Genomic DNA, 19,822 nt, shown 5'->3' with positions numbered 1-19,822 from the left:
AGATCGTTTGTAGAGAGATGATGATCACTCCGGAGAGAGAGGGGGAGAGAGAGAGAGAGAGAGAGAGAGAGAGAGAGAGAGAGAGAGAGAGAGAGAGAGAGAGAGAGAGAGAGAGAGAGAGAGAGAGAGAGAGAGAGAGAGAGAGAGAGAGAGAGAGAGAGAGAGAATAAAAATATTATAAGAAAAAATGACAAGTTATGTTCCCGTCTAAATTGTTTTCTATATTCCAAAAGTTAAAAATAGTTTGATGTCCCAACATTTTGTCTCTGTTTATAACTAAGAATGTCTCAATGAGTACGGCAGCAGACCGTTGTAAAACATATTCAAGACACAACTATTTTTTAGACTGAAGTGGAATAGTTTGTTCTTGCTGAAATTGTGCTTTTATTTGTCATAAAGTACAAGAACAGCTCATCTTGTAGAAATTCCGTTCTTTATTTAGCACAAATAAGCTAAATAAATCTGCAGGTTGACACAACTTTTGTGGGACTCAGGCAATAATGAAAGAGTTTAGGAAGCAGAAATGGGGCAGACAAGGAGATATCATGGAGACAACATTCTGAACTAGAACAAAAGAGATTGTTGTTACATTTACAGTCAGGGTGGAGCAGTGGCACCCCCAGATAAGTTTTGTAGGGGTGGCCACGGAACCAGAGAAAATTTTAGGGTGGCACACCAAATTGATTTTCGAGGTAACTCAGGGACGTTTTAGCCTGTAATGATGCAATAAATGTTTCTTTATTAATTTTCATTAATAAACAATAACATTACTATGACTTATTAAAAAACACTGGTCTTCCCTGGGTGTGGACAGTGGGCTGGCTAGCAATTTTCTAGTCCTCGGCCAACCCCTTGAGGGCACCGCTGGGGTGGAGCCCCCACTACAACACATGCTTACTGGGAAAAGACCTGCAGGAAGCAGCACGTTTAGGAGAAATTCAGTCAGAAAAGAAAAATTATTTTGACATGGGCAGAAATGTTTAATGCTGTAAAAACGACCATCTGTAGACTGAGATATGTTAATGTCATCTTAAAATAACTGGATTGACGTGACGTCATAATTATTTATTATATGACAAACTTTCTTGCCATACAGTTGAAAAGGCGCATATGTGCACATCGCAGCAATAATTTAGTGACACCTAGCGGGAAAAAATTGAATCACCTCAGGTTTCTCTAATTTTCTCATATTGAGTTTTCAACGATTTTGCATTGTTAGAAGTCTGTGATGACTTGGCATGTTATTAATTTCTTTTAAGTAGTAACATTTGTAATATTGTTTTAGTATAGGGTGTAAACTTAATGTTGTTACCAGTTTGGGGGTGAAACTTGATGTAGGACTTAAATTTGATGCCCACATCAATTCTGTGATCCGGTCCAGTTTCTTTCACCTGAGACGCCTTGCTAAAATCAAGCATATGCTGTCGAGAGCCCACCTGGAGCGGGTACTGCATGCCTTTGTTATTTCTTGGCTTGATTACTGCAACTCTCTCTACGCAGGGTTGTGTCAGTCAACACTGCGTCGCCTACAGGTTGTGCAGAACAGCGCTGTCAGGCTGGGACCAGGAAACGGGACCACGTCAGTCCAGTTCTGGCCTCCCTGCACTGGCTTCCGATTTGCTATCGCTCACAATTCAAAATACTCTTCTTTGTTTATCATTTCTTCCAGGGTGGTGCTCCCCCCTATCTGGCCACTCTCCTGAACAGACACTCCCCATCACGCGCTCTGCGCTCCTCTGACCAAGGCCTGTTCGCTGTCCCTCGGTCTAGGTGTCGTACCCGTGGGGACTGGACTTTCTCAGTCCTAGCACCGTTACTCTGGAACCAGTTGCCACCCTCAGTTAGGCTGTCCCCTTCTCTGCCAGTCTTTAAGAATCACCTAAAAACACACCTCCTCCGCTTGGCGTTTCCAGATCATGTTTGATTTTGGCCCTCTATTATGTTGAATCCATTCCACAGTTTTCATTGGTACACTCAATCCATCCACTCAATCCATATGTGTTTCACACATTTGTCCTTTACCGGACTGTTTCATCTATCTTGTAATTTCCATTTTGTACTTTGTAATTTGTATTTTGTAATTTGAATTTCTTTTATTGTTGATTTATTCAATATATTTACTTAACTGTACCATGTTCAGCGCTTTGGGCTTCCTGACAGGGTTGCGGAAGGCGCTTTATAAATAAAGCTTTGATTGATTGATTGATTGATTGATTGATTGAAAACTGGAGAGATTTGAAGAAACAAGGCAAAACAAAACAAAACATTTTCCTCACCCTATTTGGTATTTTGTTTGTTGTTGTTTTTTAAAGATATTAGATGTCTGTCCTAAACCCACCAGCTGAAATATTCAAAAGGTCTTTAGAAAGTGAAGCTGTGTAGGCAAACAACAGGAAAAAGTCTGAAGACAAGGGAGAGCTGTGGGAGTTTTCAGGCTGATGCTACTGTTTTTATTGGGGGTTGGCGTAGAAGATAGCCATGGAGGATGAGGAGAGGGACACATATCTGGAGATCAGGCTGTTGAGCATTCCCTGGTTCCGTTCTCAATGTGACACTAGGCATGTCTCCATTACCAGAACTTCAGGGTAGTTCCTGGGATAGGGAACTTGACCAGGAGATAGGATGTCCCATTCCTCTCAGCTGTTGTGTCTCCATTCAGCCCTTTCAGAACTTCCACAGACGTCGGCATATCATGACTACTTTGGCAGTGAGTGATGTCACTGATCAGCCCCAAAAAGCACCCAAAGTAACATTAATAATAATTAAAGCATTTATTTTATAGAAGTATATCATAATTTTAATCCATTCAGAGGACAAGAGCAGCTCTGACTTTTGTGAGACAAGCCCCGTTAATTAACTTTGTATGTCATGACTCTCATTTTTCTGCCTTCATTCAGCTCACCTGGTCCCTCACCAAGCTCTTGACAAGCCCTGTTTCCCTGGCAACCACCATCAAGTCATGGATTTTATCAATAGGTTTATCAATAACCCATTTCCTATAGTCGGAGAGAAAAAGGAGACAATGAACAACAAGTCAAGCAATTATAACTGTGGCAAGATGCTCGAGGCAAAATGCACCGAACATCTGGTCACAGAGTTTATTTATAGAGAGAGAGATTGAGTGTGTGTGTGGGAAGTCAAGAATGTGTGTGTGTGTGTGTGTGTGTGTGTGTGTGTGTGTGTGTGTGTGTGTGTGTGTGTGGCTTCTGTGGTTGTGTCTGAATGAGTGAGCAGGCAAAGAGGCATAGAGCAATACATTTACATTCAGTTGATTGAGTCAATGATCAAGAAGTAATAAACATAAAATTTTCAATAACACACGCGTAGAGGGGAAAATATTGTTGCTTTTAAGCTTAGGATATTACCTTTACTTATGACCAATAAGATGTGATATTCTATATAAATATAGGACATCAACCTTATTGGTCTTTGAATGTTGAATCAGAAGATTCAAGGGTTCTTTACTTTTTCAGTGATCAAACACACTTTGTATTAATTCAGACAGAGTCACGTTTACAAAAATTGAAAAATTTATTTTCTAAACAAATTAAAACGTGACAACTATGAACAAGACGAATGTGATGGGTGAATCTAAGTGGATGGAATTTGATGTATGATGACTGAATGGTGAACCTTGTATCTAGAAGAAACTGAGTTCTGGGTGTTAAAAGAATTTGGTATGCATTAAACTAACAAAGTTGGTTCTTATCAAAACAGCATCAGACACAATCTTGTCGTGCCTACGTACCCAGATAGGAACCCCTGTGGTAGATCCAGAATGTCGGGAATCTGTGTGGACCCCCAGGTACCGAAGTCCGCAGGATCAACCGCAGTACCACTAGACCGGTCTCGAGTTGTTCCCAGGTCACAACAAACAGGTTGGTTGCGTCTAAGACGGATGTTTCTGAATAGCTGAAGGAACCATTTTGCTGTGTCAGCTGCAGCGGGCAAGGTTTTGACAGCTTGTCAAGAGATGCAGTGGTTACAGAGTTTCCCTCGGTGGCCAGTCTGGAGTTCTGCTCAAAACTAGTGATTCTGTTTTAATGTTCCCATATTATGATTACATGGCCAGTCAGGACAAAAGAGGTTATGAGGTGTTTAACAAACAAACCTCAGAACACACGTCTTTTCCAGATACAAGAATGTTCTAGTTCTGTGGATAAAGGATCTTTATGTGCAGTGACGTTAACTTTAATTTATATCTTATGAACATTGTGTATTAGTGTAGATAGTGATTCACCTGTTAAACCAAACATTACTGATCATAAAACATCAAAATGTTTCATTGTAACCACAAAATTCATTTCTACTTCATTGAATTAGGCACAGATTATTCAAACATTAATAGTATTATTCAAATAACATTTTCTCATTCAACCATATGTTTATTTAATGATTATTTAACTTATGAGTTGTAAAAGTTCATCTTTCATGAGAGTGTGCAATCCCACAGTCTTATCAAAAGAAGGGCTTGTTTGGGAACATAGGCTGACATCTTGTACCCCCTGAAATGTCAACAAGGACTGCAGAATCTTCTGGCTTGTTGGAAGATAGAATGTAAAATCCACTTTAGAGAACGGAATTATGTCTGCAGATGACCGGTGGCACGTAGGTCAATATGTAGGTGAAAACTGACCATTTCTGGACATTACATATGGAACTGAACTTCAGTTCAAGCAAGGTTTCCAAGCCTTCATGCTAAATTAAGCGCTTGTTGGGGGATCAGACCAGATCTTTCAATGGAATACTTTTAGCTGCACGAACCATCCTTTTCAACAACCATTATTTGATGGTGGCACAGGAGTTAAGTGCTCGCCCCGTAATCGGAAGGTTGCAGGTTCGAGCACCACTCAGTCTGTTGTCGTGTCCGTGGGCAAGACACTTAACCCCCCTTGGAGGGACCGGTGGTGCCAGTGCTCGGCAGCCTCACCTCTGTCAGTGTGCCCCAGGGCAGCTGTGGCTACATTGTAGCTCATCCCCACTAGCATGTGAATGTGTGTGTGAATGGGTGAATGACTGACTGTGGTACTTGGTGCAACAAAAGAAAGATAAAAATAAGAGATAAACAAATATAGGAAGTAAGAATATAATCATGATAAAAATAATAATATGAAGTGGCATACTCAGAGAAACGTATATTGCTAGCCTGGCAAGCCAGACTAAGTAAATGTATTATTTAGTCTGGCAACGCTCCATTGACGGCTCTCGGTTGTGGGGCGAGTTCTACCGTTGTCTCTCAAATGATCTCCGCATGCTACTGGACAATGAATGTGACGTACTCTTGTTTCACTCTGTTGCATCATCCCACCCACCAGGCATATAGAGTGCCCTGATTGTCCCACAAAGCGGATAAAGCTCTGTGATTTGTTCACTAAGCAGATAGAGCACTATGATTGGCCCACCATTATGGACCAATCACAGCTCTTTATGTGTTTGAAACCCCTCTAGAGAGCTGTGATTGGCTAGCCAGAGTCCTGGTAGGAGCTGCGGAGGTTCCAATGGAGCGTGCCTAGACCAAACTTTGCAAAGCAAGAATTTGGTCTAGTTCACTAGGCTAGGCAAATGTAGGAATAATTTTTATTTATTGTTTATTTAACCAGGAGGATCCCAATGAGGGCTGCGCAGTGGCCAAGTGGTTAGAGCTGTTGCCTTGCAGCGAGAAGGTCCTGGGTCTGATTCCCGGCCTGGGATCTTTCTGCATGGAGTTTGCATGTTCTCCCTGTGCATGCATGGGTTCTCTCCGGGTACTCCGGATTCCTCCCGCAGTCCAAAAACATGACTGTTAGGTTGACTGGTCCGTCTAAATTGTCCTTAGGTGTGAGTGTGTGTGCATGGTTGTTTGTCCTGTGTGTCTCTGTGTTGCCCTGCGATGCACTGGCTCTCTGTCCAGGGTGTACCCCGCCTACTTGCCCATTGACTGCTGGAGATAGGCACCAGCCCCCCCCCCCCCCCCCCCCCCCCCCCCGCGCGCGCGACAAAGCTGGTTCAGAAGATGGATGGATGGATGGATCCCATTGAGATTAAAATAAACCTCATTTTCATGGGAGTCCTGGCCAAGAGGCAGCAAAAGTTACAGTTACAAAATTTGCAGTTACACACTGAATGGGCTAAATATTAAAAAGAAAGCTATGCAAATAATTTGCACCAGAAATTTACACTTGGCATCCCATAGTTTTCACACTTTTGGAGTTCTTGTTTTGCTAAATCAGTTTAATTTAAAAATGAAGATTTGTCGCTCTCCAGTGTCAAGAAGCTGGAACTACTTTGTGGTTCTGGTACACCATGGAGTAGAGAACATTTTAGCCTCCTTATCTCAATAAAAATGGAAAGAAAATGTTTTGCCCTGTTGGGAATTATAATGTGAAGGATGAGGAGTAGAAGGACAAGAGGGAACTACATTTAAAGTTACTTAGTAGTCATAATCCTGTAAATTATTTAAAGAAAGAAACAACACCATGGTGTATTTTTTCGCTACGGGGAAAACTCACTCTAATCGTCTTTTTCTCTTTTTTCTAGCTTCTTTCGAGAACGGTTATCTGGGTGGCGCTGACTGTAAATTGACTTTTGTTGCGCCAATTGCGTATCAATAGTTTTACGACAGTAAATCGCTTTTGACCATGTTGCTAGGATACGCCTTCTACTCATCAAGGTTCTACCGTCTTTCCTGCTGGGAGGAATGTAACTGTATCGAAGTAAACGGTCATTATTGCACCATTCTCACGTGTCTCCCTTTAAGAGGGACATGCTTGTAAGTTGAAACGCATTTCTATATTTAAATTCAGGCTTTATTGTTCGCTTAATGGTGCTCCAAGTGCTGTTTTACAGTCATGGCTAACGAATAAAGGCTAATAAACGCTAACAGTGCAATGGATGGTAGCTCGCTGTTATTATTAGCTCTAAATTATGTTTACGGGTTAATTTGAGGTTGTACGAGGCTAATATTTTAAAACATCTACTGCATCACAATTTACCCATACGTGTTTTGTGTGTAGGTGATGAAATGAGTGTGTTGTTTGCCAAAGAGCTAGCTAGCTTATCTTAGCTATATAGATTTTTTCCTGTCTGTCTGGGCTTGTACTGTACTATCCAAATTAAACTTTAGATAAGACACTGAACAGACATCTTTTGCTTCATGAATCACTCGACCTTTAGAAAGGTAGGTACATTTTTATTATAGGCTCAAGGTCCAGCTTACATAAGAAAAGGACAATAAAAACATGAAAGTAATAGCAAAACAATGACGGTTCAGTTTAAAACATGGATCTAAAAATCTTCAAGTGTTAACAGCTTCAGCTCAAACTGATTACAAATTGTAATATTAATGTTTGACAAAAGTAAAATTAATAAATTTGTTGATGCATTTAATCTGCGGGCGCATTAATGCATATACTCAAGACAGCCTAGTGAGAATGTTTAGTCATGTGAACAGTGAATGAAATCATCTCAGAAGCGTAAACGTGTTGTGTGAACATAATAACGTAAATTCAGCTTTAATAATTTTCATTCTATACAAAATCTGCTGCGTTTAGAAGCATTAATGTCAGTATATCGGCATCGGCAAATATCGGTTATCGGCCATGACGGTGATCTTAATATCGGATATCGGTATCGGCCAAAACATTTCATATCGGTGCATAACTACTTAAAGTTATGTTGGAGCTTTTATTTTATTTTATTTTATTTCATTTTTGCAGTTCAACCTGATTCACTTTGTATGACCTGTCAAAGAAAAAGTGATGGATTCTCAAGAAAGGTAAAGCATGCATTAAGCACACCAAAGTTTTTCATTATACCTGGTAATAAGTATTTCAGTTATAAAGTGAAGTGTCATAACTATCCTCTGTTACTCTTTTATTGCCTTCTTTCTGTTTTGTTGCAGTTTGTCTGATGAAGTCAAGTCAGATGATGGAGGGAATGAAAGGCGACAAACAGATGAAAAAGAGGAACTCTCTCATATAGCGCAAACATCTAACAAAACTAAAGACTGTGTACCAGTAGAGAGTATACCAGATGACCTAACTTCTCAGAATTCAGTGATCTGTGGTTCTGCCTGCAGAGTGGAGGAATCTGTTCTTGCAGACAACAGAAGTAACCCAGATCTGTCCCACAGCTCTAATGGACAAAAATCCAAAAGACCCAATTCACCTGGTTCTCCACCAGTTAAAACAACCTGTGTTGATACGCACTCCCCAACTCCAAAACTCACTCTTAATCTTAGTAGTAGTCCCAGAAAAGCTGCAGGCACACCCAGTGACGTGGAGATGATGAGTCCTGACAGTCCAGGTTGTAAAATCACAATTAACACCTCTGCACATACATTTGTTGATGGAAGCACTTGTGCAGAAGAAACAACGCAGACAATGGAGTTTCAGCTGGAATCCCAATATTCTAACTCTGGAACTTCCGCCAAAGAAAGAGTCCGTCCAACTCCCACAAGCAGCGGAGGTGTTGAGATTGTAGATTGCAGTGGCCCATCTAGGATGAGCCCAGACCCAACTGAAACCCAGTCAGATGCAAGTTTAAAAAGGTACCTTTAAACATTTGTACTTCTCTGTGTCACTCTTTAATCTCTCATGGCGAGTTGCTGTTTATTTAACGTCACTTACACACTGATCGCTGTGCTTCAGCAGGGATTTAGACAAAGCGTGGCTGGGGACGCCCATAAGTGAGTTCAACCGAATACCTCAGTGCGCTCCTCCTCTGTCGTACCTGAAAGCAGCACATAATCACACTGTCACAATCCGGGTGAGTCACCAGCACTTGTTTAATTTTATATCTTTCTCCTTGGTAGAGAATTTCATTGTTTTAATTAGAAGGGAGAGGTGAAATGACATGGTTCATTGGAAATTTATTTGGTGTTTTAATTAAAGACAAGACAGTGTAAAACATGTACTGTGTAGATGTGGACAGCATGAATAAGGAGACGGGAAATGGTACTAGGTGGAGCTGAACCGTCCTCTGTTATTCCCTCTGGGCCTCTTGTCAGTGGAGATTCTATCAGCCTGTCCTCCCCTGGTAGTCCCACAGGAACACCGTCGATGCTCAACAAGCTCACATCAGCAACCATTACCATCTCACTGCACTCATACCTTTAAATCACAACAATAATTATGGATGTTTAACTATTTTTTTTAAAATAAAAAATCTTATGAAAATATTTTTTACCACTTTTTAAGCCTGAATACTTGTTTTTTTTAATGGAAAATAAGCCTTAAAATGAGGCATTAAGTCCTTTCCACAGTTCAGTATCCTAAATTTGAGGGTTTGTTTGGTTAAAAAGCACAATTTTTTTAGACAGAAAAAGTAAATATGTTTTACTCCTTTAATGCAAAGAACTGTCTTGTTTTTTTAATTGCCTGTTACAGACAGATCTATTGAGAGAGGAAGATGTCCTTGTCTCTTACCCCACTAAGTTCAGAGATGCGTGGGATGACGGGATGGTGAAGATGCCCTGCTCTGAGAAGAATCTTTTTCCTGTGGAGACTGAGGTATGCTTGTTAAAGTCTTGTGTTTTTACTGAATCACAGCTTTTGTTTTTATCAGATTAAAAAAAAAAACGTTTCTGGGGACAAACACTGGAATCAAACATTTTTCTTTATGTGCTGAAGGATGGAAGTGGTGTCCAGAGTCGGTGGGATCTAATCAAAACTGCTCTGACGAGAGGGTTCAAAAGTTGCCTGGATGTGAGGGTAAGACAGCTGCATCTGACAGTAAGACAGCTGCATGTCTGTCTGGCTAATCCTACCCTCCAGAACTCTTCAAATAAAGCATTTCAAACGCTGAATAACACAATTTCCTCTCCACCTATCCTGCAGAGCTGAATAAGTGTTCATAACAAAAGATGGGCAAAAAACTAAAACATTATCTTCATGAGCAGAATTTTACTGATAATCCCCTCAAAATCGTTCAAACATACAAAAAACTGTTCCATAAACAACCACATGGTGGCAGAGTAGACAACCGTTATGTTTTAGATTAAGAAAGAAACCATAACTAGTGCCTGAAATCTTTATTATGCTGAGCCTTCATTAACCTGTTATTAAACCACTTGCATTAAGTTTTTTTTAATTAATAACTTCCAGTTGTGACCCACAGGATGCAATTTTGAGGTACCACACGTCTCACGCAAAGAAATGGGACTTCACTGCCTTGAATCTTCTCTGCACTGAGGTAAGCGGATCGGAATACATGACGCACACACAAAGCATTTTTAAAATGAATCGTTGTTACAAGCTGTGGTTTAAGAAATAAAAAATGAAAAACACTTGAAAATCAAAGTAATAAAAAAAATTTACTCTGACGAAGACCGTAATGTTGAAACATTAGTTTTTTTTACTTGCGCCTATTAAATATACCTAATTTGACCCGGGTGCTTCAGCTTCCTTTTACTTCTCTTCAGGTGGCAGTCCCAGCTGTTGAGCACTGGCACTCATTTGGATGATGTGCCTATTTGTCTCTTCTAACTAATAATGAATTAGAGTTGATGTTAAAGGGATATCTGCTTATCTTGTTCTGAATGAACAAAGGAATCCTTAGGCTTCTTACATTTCCATGAATGATTCAGTGGGACTTGATGCATCTCAATGCATCTGTGCCCTCCTCACCTCCCCTTCTGGGACTATGTTGCACTTTTAGGGCAAAGTATTTCAAACTGGCCCAAATGAGTTACTTTTGATTATTTATATGAATAAAAACAAATAATCTTTCAGTAGGAAAAAGCTGATTTCTGCAATGAAAGCACAGCTTTTGTACAAAATTACGCAATTTTTAAAAAAATAATGTGAAATAAAACACGAGGGGTTCACTTTGACAGTATTGGTATCTCATAGATTATGAAGTACCATAGAGAAAAATAGATTAATAGATTTAATAGAAATGTTTGTACTAGAGGTCGACCGATATAGATGTTTTGATTGCAGATACCGATGCCCATACGCAGGAGACCTGGTCAGCTGATGGCCGATTTGTACTGCAGGTTTTTATGGTTGATATCGAGATGTTTTCCATCTTATTTTCATGCTAAAATGTCACTAATAACATCAGTTGATGCAAACAATTTCTGAAGATGAATCAGTTTTTGAATTCTGAATTTAACTAAATGTTAAATCTTAACTTTGTGCACTTCTCAGTGTTAAAGTCAGAATGGTTTATGCTTGCTTTGCCATGCACTGAAAAATAAATGTTATGTATTTATTCAGTCAGTGAGGGACAGTAGAAAAATTAAATTCAACTTTATTTATAAAGCCCCTTCTTACCCCCAATCAAGGGGACGCAAAACCTTAATAAATCATTGCAATCTTTCATTCTTTCAAAATAAATATTTTTTAAAATTAGTAGAGTTTTACTTTTCATGTTTTTTTAAATCCAGTTGTTCATTATAGTTTTCTTTCCAGCAGGGTAGTTTTATGCTTATTATTTTATTTCTGGCTAAGTTAGTTCCCCGTTTGGTAAAATAAATAGTCATTATATGGTTGTCATATCTGACAGCACACTATACTCGTGATAAAAGATAGTTGAGCTTAATGTCCATGTTTTCTCATCACAAGTTACTTTACTAAATTGAGATAATTTCTCAAGGCCTCCCCCCTTAAAATACTTTCTCCGAGTAAAGCAGAAAGCTTTGTAGATCGATGGTTTCGCCTTTTATAGCTGAAGTTAATTTAATTAAAACCACCCATTAAATCTGTAAAAACTCCAAGTAAAGCTGGCTTCCATGCTGCCGTTTTGTCAGTGACTGTTCACTCTCAGCACGGAACAGAGTGGATGCATTTTATAAAGCTGAATCTGCTCCTCAGGAGAAGGACAAGTTGAAGTGTGTAGGTCGCAATTGAATAATAAAACAAACAAACAAACAAAAACAATAAATGATGAACAAGAATGTACTTCTAAACCTGCAGAAAGATGGAGAGAAGGCAGTGCAGGCATTGTCTGGCCTACAGCTGGCACCAGCACACAACTACAACTGCCCCCCAGAACCCTCAGTGTCTAGGTGCAGAATAAAATTAGAAGTGGGCACAGCACTCGAGGTGAGGCAGAAAGATCCCCCCGCCAGGTGCCATTGAGTGTGCTTACCCCCAAGGCATTAATAGGCCTTATCCATCACCCAAACTGGCATGGAATGGGACGGATCTGGTCGCAATTTTTTTTTGTTCCGATTGTAAAACCGGTCCAGACAATCGACCTTGACCTCGCCAGTCACGGAACTTTTTGGGCTCCCTTCTGTTGTAGGTCCAGAAATTCCTGGAGCGGTACGGTTAGGGTGGAGCAGCAACACAGTCTACTGATTGGTTGACAGAAATACATCACTACTTGCAACAAGGAAAACAAACAGAGTTCCGTTGTTTGTATTTTCGTTAGCTGAACATAAATGTGAAAAAATTGCAGCAAGTAGCAGCAAGTGTTGGTCACCTTCAGAGTTCCATACATTTCTCACCTTCATCGTGAGAGTCCACAGGAGCTAGAGGAATCGGTAGTTTTTCTCTCAGTGGATGGCAGCTGAAGGATCAGAGTCGGCTCAGTGTCGGGCCAAGATGAAGAAATTAAAGCCTGATATAGTTAATGGTTAAGGACAGAAACAGCCAGAATGGATTTTTTTTTGTTTTGGATGGGATAATACACGACGTTGCTACGACGCGCTGAATGCTATTTATAGACGAGGCAGCAGAGGCAGGCTTCTGGACTTAGCGACTGCACTCTGGAGTCACATGTGGAAGCATTTTGTTTTTGTCTTTAGCTCTGTAGACCAGTTATTGCTGCACAGAAATACTGAATAGTTTCACAACATTTAAAATTGTGGATATTGTTAACCCCGCCTGCCGACAGGATGGCCCAAACTGCGATCGAAATGCTCGTCTGAAAATTCCAGACCCATACTGGAACATATCGGTCCAAAAATAACCAGACCTGGCTGTTCCAGACCTGGCAATGGAAAAGAGCTGTAAATGTTCATTTGCGTGGAATGTCATTGGTGGAGGTGATTAATGTGCGCATAAAATTGGGGTGCAGGCCGCCTTGGGACTGCAGAAATGGCAACCTTACCCACACCCCCTGACTTACTCACTCCTAGGGCTGGGTAATATGACGTAAAATCAATGTCACGATATATTGAGGATTTCACCTCTATAACGATAAATGAACGATAACTACAGGTATGTGCAGAAACAAAGGTTGTCTACTAGATGGGGCTGTTACGTGTATTACGTTTGGTCAAAATTTTACTTGACTCAAGGTGGTACAGCTTCTTAGAGGGACACGAATGTTTCCAACCTACACACATCTTTTCATTTTTCTATTATCAAATTTATTGACATGGGAAAAATGATCTCGATAAGAGTCAGAAATTTCGATAACGATAAATTTTAGGTTTATTGCCCAGCCCTACTCACTCCCTAAGACCCTATGTACATGTTTGTGTGGTGATGTAAAGGAGCTGGAGGAGGAAAATGTCTGATGAGGAGGAACGACTGGGTCCTGAGCCCTCAAGGGGGCCAGTTCCTCCACTGGCCCCAATAGGCACCCTCGTTCCCAAAGTCCATCTGTGGCATGGAGACCCCAGCTCATCCAGTCAGGGCCCAAAGCAGCAGCATTGCAGAACCCCACAGAGCCCCTGGGCCACCAACTCAGCCCCACCCCAGTGGAATATCTACTCCCATCCCTGCATTCGTTCAACGTCCAGACTACGTAAGACATAAGACACCTAGATAAAGTTAGGTCCTCCCCCCCTCAGACATCCCCTTCTCTCGTGATGGAATGGAATGGAAGTGTTCCTACCAGTTCAGGTGGAACCAGGGTCCAGCCAAGACCCCCGAGCCAGGGCCAGACACCGCTGTATGCCTCTGTCAATGCGCCCCAAGGCAGCTGTGACCACATCGTAGCTCATCCCCACCAGCGTGTGAATGTGTGTGTGTGTGTGTGTGTGAATGGGTGATTGACTGAGTGTATTGTGAAGTGCCTTGGGGGGTTGTAGAACCCTAAGAAGGCGCTACACAAATACATGCAATTTATCATATATTGATAATCTTTTACGATTCTGTTGTTTCACATATGTTTTGGAAAGAGTTTAGCAATTTTGTTGTTAAATTTGTGTATCTTACTGCCTAATGTTTTTGAACGTGGTAACGTTAATTATATAAATTGTACGTCCAGCCACTGATCTAGTGTGACGTCATTAACAGGCTCAAGACCCCGAGCTGGCCAGGAAAACGTAGTATCTAATATGGCGTTCCCCAAAGATGCGCCCTATGTATTTTAGACACGATTTTAATGGTTATATGGTACAAAGCCACCAATACAACAACTGGATATTATTTTATTCATTTTCAACTATGCTTCAATATATATTTCCATGGATTAGAATAGAAGAATAGAATAGAATAGACTTAATTGATCCCACAGCAGCACCAACTCTTAAGGGAATAATTTGAAGAAAAAGAATAATAAACTGTCTTTTTAATAATTATACAATTATTATATTATTACTATTATTAATTTACATTCAACTAAAGCTCTTATTGCTCCAAATAAAAAAAATCAAAAGTTTAATTTATGTCATTGCTTCTTTCTTGGTGAGGAAGTTAAAAGGTTAAAACAAGTGAATGGGACCTTTAGTAACGTTTCAAGGGATCAGCTGTTTGTTTGCATTAATTTTAGTGTTTTTTACTGCACTTTCTTTTTATATGAGGCAGTTTATGAAACTTGGGTAATAGCCAAATTTGTCCTCATCTCACATATTGTCGAACCTTGGTTCCTTCTCCCTGTCAAAATGCAGAAGTGATTAAATAAACGAGATAAAATAAAGAGACAGCCAGAAAGTGTGCTATCCGAAACAAAAAAATATATAAATAAATGAAAAGAAATGCTGTGAAATGGGATACCTCAGTAAATTTCCACTCTTTCTTTTTGCCAAAGTTGTTGAAAATATTTTCCTTTAAACATATTTATTGTGAGTTTGACTTATAACCATTGTATATCCTAGCCAAGACCATCATATTAAATTTTGAGCGACATTTTTGTAGCCCAGAGGTAATTGTATGGAGGTACATTGCCCCTGGGCCAATGATTGGCACCCAGCTCAATGTGTAGTAACCATAGGGGAAAAAAATTATCCAAATTATGGCTTGTCTGTAAATCGTCTTAGTGTTTCCCTCTCAGCCAAATTAAAATGTCACTTGTGTCACTTTCTGATGAATGTCTGCGGGCTGTACAAGATAACGGTTCTAGAATAAGTGTTAGTGATGCTCCTCTTATCTATCAACATTCAGCAGCAAGACAAAAACAAATACGATTGCTCTCATTCACTCGCTTTATCTACCACAGTGGTTTAGAAAAAATAGTAATAAAACTTCATTGAGACAACAAATGCATTAGAAAAAAAACGTACCTCTAAATTAAGCCTTGAAATCAAGAATTGTGGACCTGTGGCTGCCAATAAATACAATTTATCTTGAACCAAAAAGACAAATGTGTTATCAGCCATTAGTCTTTCAGTACATTTGGCCTGTGGCCAGCTTGTTGCTTTAGCAGTGAAAATGCTGTACTATCATCTTTCTGACCTTATCCTGCTGCATCACCAACTACCATCTATTAGTCCCACCGGAGCACTTTATGATGTCTGCCAGCTCATTACTTCTGACAGCATTTAGTCAGACCTGCTCTGTAGCCTTATAAATGCTCCAAGCCAAGTCAACCACAGAAGACTTCCTCTTGAAAATCCAACCAGCCTGCCACTCTCCCCACAATTGGTCATTTGCATTTACTCTAGAAGGTCCATTTAATCAGCGCATGCTCCTCTGCTTGCCTTGATAAAACGAGACAGGTGATTGATGACGGTGACATTCGAAGCCAATAAACTCATAAATGATTGTGTTGTAAATCAGGGTGTATGATGAAAAACCTGGGTGTTTATTTTAGAGGGAATTGCCCGTGGATGCTGAGGTAAGCTGCAGCTGAGGTATGGATGCCTCAGTCATCGCAGTCATTCTCAGATTGATGGTGGTTTCCACTAAATAAGGTTCTGCCCAGTCAGTGGCTCTGCTGCAAGAAAATGTTGAGATGGTTGACATCTCAGATGTAAAACATCACCTCATTACAACGACAAACCCTCCACACCTTCACAGAAACTGAGATTTTGCTGCTTGAAAGAGCATTCAGTAAATATTCCTGTTACTGGGTTATGACCCCAGACTTGCTGTCATAAGGCAACATTTATTAGAAGTGTCATCTAATAGCTGTCTTCTCATCCTGTATATGTGAATATATAGTTTGGCCACAAGTCATTGAAGCAACCCGTTCGTGGGGTGGAAGCTATGGTTATCTTTAAACTGTCTCTGCACACATTTAGACAGCGCTAGGACCAATCAGAGCTAAGAAAAATGGGAAGTATTCATCGCTATGGAAATCAGTAAATGGGACAACCTGCCATACACCATCAAAGAAGCAGAAGAAGAAGCTTAGGTGTTACGCTGGCCAAATAAACACAGAGCCTTGTGATTGGCAAGACACCGTGTGGGCCACAGGTAGACTTGCTCAGACTACAGTGGAGCGTGACTAGACCAAACTGCAGAGCTAAATCTTTTGCAACGGTTGGTCTAAATTTCTGGGCTGGTCTTCTCATGGCTTTTGCCACATTGGTATATTATACATATTTAGCAAACCTATTTATTGTAATTTATTGTAAATGTATTGTACAGGATTGGGCAAACTTTTATATCACACTTTGATTTTTGTCATTACACTATTACATAGCAAATAAATTAATATATTTGAATTGTTAAATAATCTATGTAATATTTAAATTAGTGCTGCAAACTAATTATCATCATTATAATCAATAATCCCACTGAAAACAAATGACTGTGTTTTGTTTCTCTCCAGTATCTTGAGCATTGCGAGGTGCAATACCTTTTTGACACCATACTACCTTCCATGGTTAAACTAGCTTTGAGTGCTCCCCACCTCTGCACGATGGTAAGTCTAGCCTTTTTAGTCGTTGAACACTTTTTGTGAAACCATATTTCATATTCACCCTGATAAACCTCAGAGGACCCTACGTTAATTCAAATTGAGCCGGTTCACGTTACAGGTCATTCTAAATGTCAACTCTGTTTGTCTTTGTTTTTATTTTATAGCAAAACAAGAATTACAAGATTGGTATTTTTCTAATTACATCATCTGTTTCAGAGTCTCCAGTTTAATTTAATTTAGGAAATGTAACTCCCACTCTTGGGAGAATAGGAAAAACTCTCTTGTAGCTTCCTGAGCAAGTAAAGTGTGCACCAGTGTAACAAACGTAAAGAGTTCCTGAGAGAGATTTCACCTTAAAAAGCAGTGCATTTTTGCTGTTAAGTGTTCTGGGCTTGCTCTGTGGTGTTAGCCGTGAAGCCCGATGTTTATGTTTGTGTTATTAGAGCTTGTATTGATTTGCCAACTGGGCAGCCTTGGGAGACTCTTTAGTCCTAATCAGTGAAGATAGATGGGCCTCGTGTATCTGCCTGAACAAACCTGATGGGGAGCAAGAAAACCGGAACCTTAATTACTACCACCCATTTACCTAATGGAACCCTCCTTATCTCCTGTTTGCTAGATCACTAAACTAATTTTCTACCCTCATTAGCCCTGCAACCTACACTTCTACACCCACACAACCATTTTCCCAACATCTTGGCTTGTTTATGTAAAACTCAGCATTTTATTTTTAGAACTGGTCTTTTACTTTTATTACGTTTGTGTTTCTCTTTCTAGCCAATCCCTTTACTCAAGTCAAGTATGAATCATTCCCTGACTATGTCTCAGGAGCAAATAGCCTGTCTTCTGGCCAATGCCTTCTTCTGCACATTCCCTCGGCGAAACTCCCGCAAGTTTGAGTACAGCAATTACCCCGAGATCAACTTCTACAGGTAAAGGTACACTAATCTAAAAAGGCATCAAACACTTCTTATCTCACATTAGGTGGATTAATTAAATTTATTAAGAAAAATCAAACTGTAAAACACACATTGACAATAGAAATTGTATATTTATGCATAATTGTTAGCAGTGTTGGGAACGTTACTTTGAAAAAGTAATTAGTTATAGTTACTGATTACTTTGTCCAATAAGTAACTCAGTTACTAACTGAGTTACAAGATCATAAAAGTAACTAATTACCAACTAAAGTAACTACTTAGTTACTTTTTTCATTAAAGAATGCAAGAATTACTACAATAGTAAAATATAAATGACTAATGACTGAACATAATAAAATGTATGTCCAAATGTTTTTATAAACCTGAATAATTTAAACAAATAAGCACTTAACAGGAGGAACTACTAATAGGAGCATTACACTAATCTAGACTATTAATAGGTCACTGTGTGATATTTAACAAGACCCCAATCAGCTAACATTTAAAATTGCAAATAGAAACACCTGTAAAGGTTCCCGAGCCTTTAAATGGTATCTCGGTCTAGTTAAATTACAGAAATAAATGTAATTTTGCATTATTTTAATTTATCCAGCTTCACATAGTTGTCTTTTTTTAGCAGCATTTCTGTTGCTGGTAATCTAGTAATGGTTAAATAAATAAATAAAATCCTTTAAAATGACACTAGAAGAGGCACAAGCCTGATGGAGGACTTACATTTACTAACTTGGGTCAGACCCAACCACAGAAGAGCTGAAGCTGGGTGGTGAACACACACAGGTAGTTCTGATAACACCTGAGCTCCATGACGTTTGAGTCTGATGCATCAGTGTTACAGCGGGACTAAAGACATGATCAGGAACAGGTTACAGCTGGATGATCTAGGAAGGTAGAAGATCAGGACGTCCCGCTGTCACGCTAAGGGCACGGCTGCAGACCCGCAGATTCGCTGCTGCAGCAACAAATCTGCGGGGGGTCTGCAGCCGTAGACTATTCATCACGTCTTCCTCGTTCTTCACGGGCCGTGATGCTCTTAAACATCTACCTCTTTAGCTCCTGATCAGCTGATGACCGCTTCAACACACCGCGCTGCTTAACGCATGCATTTTCTTATCAGTAACAGAAACGACGTTTTGATAAAAGAAGACGTAATTAATTAGTTTGCTCGTTACAGAAAGAAATAATTTTATTAACGCGGTTATTTTAAACAGAGTTATTCCCGTCATTGCTTTGTTGTGTCTCCAGCAGCAGCGACAGAGACAGTGAGAACACTGAGGGTCTCCGCCCACCCGGCCAATCATCATGGTGTTTGTAAGTGCGTTAGGGTTAGGGTTACCGACACCTCTCTCTCCCTGGCTGCAGCTGAAGTGTGGCGGTCAGAAAGCCTCACACTGCTGATCAACGTTCGACAAGCACAGAGTAACGCACAACCTTCCGTCCCCAGTAACGGTAACGGCGTTGCAACGGCGGGAAAAGTAATTAATTAGATTATTCCGTTACCTATAAAAGAACGCCGTTAGAAACGCCGTTATACTTAAACGGCGTTACTCCCAACACTGATTGTTAGGGACGTCCCGTTATAACTTTTTCACTTCCGACACAATACCAATGTTGCAGCCTTCAGTATTGACCGGTGCCGATATCAATCTGATAGGATATCTGCACAAATCATACATACATTTATCTATTCCCTAGTGTGGAATGTATGAAATGCTTGCTCAGGTGATATTACTCAATTGGAGAACAAGAGCCAATAACAGTAAGTATGAAAAAAATGACAATTTTTTCTTAACCATTGGTTGCAAAAATGTGAATCTTATTCTGCTTATGTCGGATATTTTTGATGCCATCCGAAATAATCCGATACACTGTTTTTGGGCTGATATCGAATTACTTCCGATATCGATATCAGAATGGGACTT

General features: G+C 40.0%; 1 protein-coding gene across 3 annotated transcripts in view; it reads left to right on the top strand.

Annotated features, from left to right (window-relative positions):
* The first annotated feature begins 6,612 nt into the window (after nt 1-6,612).
* parga (poly (ADP-ribose) glycohydrolase a) overlaps nt 6,613-19,822 on the top strand; it is a 31,168-nt gene continuing 17,958 nt past the window's right edge. For 2 of the 3 annotated variants that reach the window (XM_015944753.3, XM_070542006.1), the window contains exons 1-9: nt 6,613-6,748; nt 7,695-7,753; nt 7,880-8,527; nt 8,628-8,745; nt 9,366-9,488; nt 9,609-9,689; nt 10,096-10,170; nt 16,873-16,965; nt 17,740-17,894. In XM_015944753.3, the coding sequence (XP_015800239.1) occupies nt 7,737-7,753; nt 7,880-8,527; nt 8,628-8,745; nt 9,366-9,488; nt 9,609-9,689; nt 10,096-10,170; nt 16,873-16,965; nt 17,740-17,894 (1,310 nt within the window). In that variant the 5' untranslated portion in view covers nt 6,613-6,748; nt 7,695-7,736. The remainder of the gene's footprint in view (nt 6,749-7,694; nt 7,754-7,879; nt 8,528-8,627; nt 8,746-9,365; nt 9,489-9,608; nt 9,690-10,095; nt 10,171-16,872; nt 16,966-17,739; nt 17,895-19,822) is intronic. The other variant, XM_015944754.3, reaches the window with a different exon arrangement.

The sequence above is a fragment of the Nothobranchius furzeri genome, chromosome 12, assembly GCF_043380555.1.
Source record: "Nothobranchius furzeri strain GRZ-AD chromosome 12, NfurGRZ-RIMD1, whole genome shotgun sequence".
Lineage (NCBI taxonomy): Eukaryota > Metazoa > Chordata > Actinopteri > Cyprinodontiformes > Nothobranchiidae > Nothobranchius > Nothobranchius furzeri.
Note: the sequence above shows the minus strand (reverse complement) of the source record. Positions and strands in the feature narration are given on the sequence as shown.